The 1,088-nt window shown below is 36.7% G+C and overlaps 1 protein-coding gene across 1 annotated transcript in view; it reads left to right on the top strand.

Moving 5' to 3' along the window:
• The first annotated feature begins 29 nt into the window (after positions 1 to 29).
• The window catches only part of GNA13 (guanine nucleotide binding protein (G protein), alpha 13), a 39,461-nt gene continuing 38,402 nt past the window's right edge, over positions 30 to 1,088 (top strand). The window contains exon 1 of the mRNA XM_008569384.1: positions 30 to 257. Within this exon, the coding sequence (XP_008567606.1) occupies positions 33 to 257 (225 nt within the window). The 5' untranslated portion in view covers positions 30 to 32. The remainder of the gene's footprint in view (positions 258 to 1,088) is intronic.

Here is a 1,088-nt window from a genome sequence, read left to right as displayed (position 1 = left end):
CTTTTTTTTTTTTTTTCTTTTTAAACAAAGGTATGAGGGTGCTGGTGGATGCCCGAGAGAAGCTTCATATTCCTTGGGGAGATAACTCAAACCAGCTCAGTGGAGACAAGATGATGGCATTTGACACCCGGGCCCCCATGGCGGCCCAGGGAATGGTGGAAACACGGGTTTTTTTACAATATCTTCCTGCTATAAGAGCTCTGTGGGCAGACAGCGGCATACAGAATGCCTATGACCGGCGTCGAGAATTTCAACTGGTAAGAGATTTGCTCCTTTAAAATTTTGTGGTTTTATTTTAATGATATTTAGTAATATCTGATTTTAGCACACTTTTTCACAGACTTTCACAATATAATGTATCTATCCAAAATTGTGGCCTCAGAAATTTGGATTGCTGTCTGTAGATGAGCTTTTTACTAAACAAGGTAAAAATAAGATAAACTCCATAGATTTGGTGAAGCTATTATATTTCACTGGTCATTTTTTCCTTTTTAAAAAAGTAAGGTCATAATGATTTTCTTAGGTACTTCTAATTTTGTTCTCTTTTTCTCCCAATTATAGCAGCAATGTTCATTCTTCTAAAAAACTGATCTTCTACTGTTGGAATGAGAGTTCAGTAACTGAACCTACTATTTCAAATGTGCTACTTAGTCTTTAGAGGTATTCTTCTTATGATATAGGATAATTTAAAGAGAAAGATTAAGATCTTTAATGGTTAACAGTAAATGTGCTTTTTGTATGTGTGTGCTTTTTTAAGACTTCTAAGCACATTTTGTAAAATGTTCCTTTTTAAAAGACAAAATAATCTTAGTTGTTTTTTTGTGTTTTTGTTTTTTTTAAAAAATGACCGGTAAGGGGACCTTCACCCTTGACTTGGGGTTGTCAGCACCACACTCTCCCAAGTGAGCCAGGGGCTGGCCCTATCTTAGTTGTTTTTTGTACCTCTGCTTCACGTGGGAAATACCCAGAATTTATTTTACATTAATTTTTCCCCTTTTGTCCTAAGCAAGACTACCCATAAAACACTTGCTAGTTGTTACAAAGCATTGAAGAAGGGGGGGGGGGGGGGAAAGGACCCAACCCAAAAA

The sequence above is a fragment of the Galeopterus variegatus genome, unplaced genomic scaffold, assembly GCF_000696425.1.
Source record: "Galeopterus variegatus unplaced genomic scaffold, G_variegatus-3.0.2 Scaffold488, whole genome shotgun sequence".
Lineage (NCBI taxonomy): Eukaryota > Metazoa > Chordata > Mammalia > Dermoptera > Cynocephalidae > Galeopterus > Galeopterus variegatus.
Note: the sequence above shows the minus strand (reverse complement) of the source record. Positions and strands in the feature narration are given on the sequence as shown.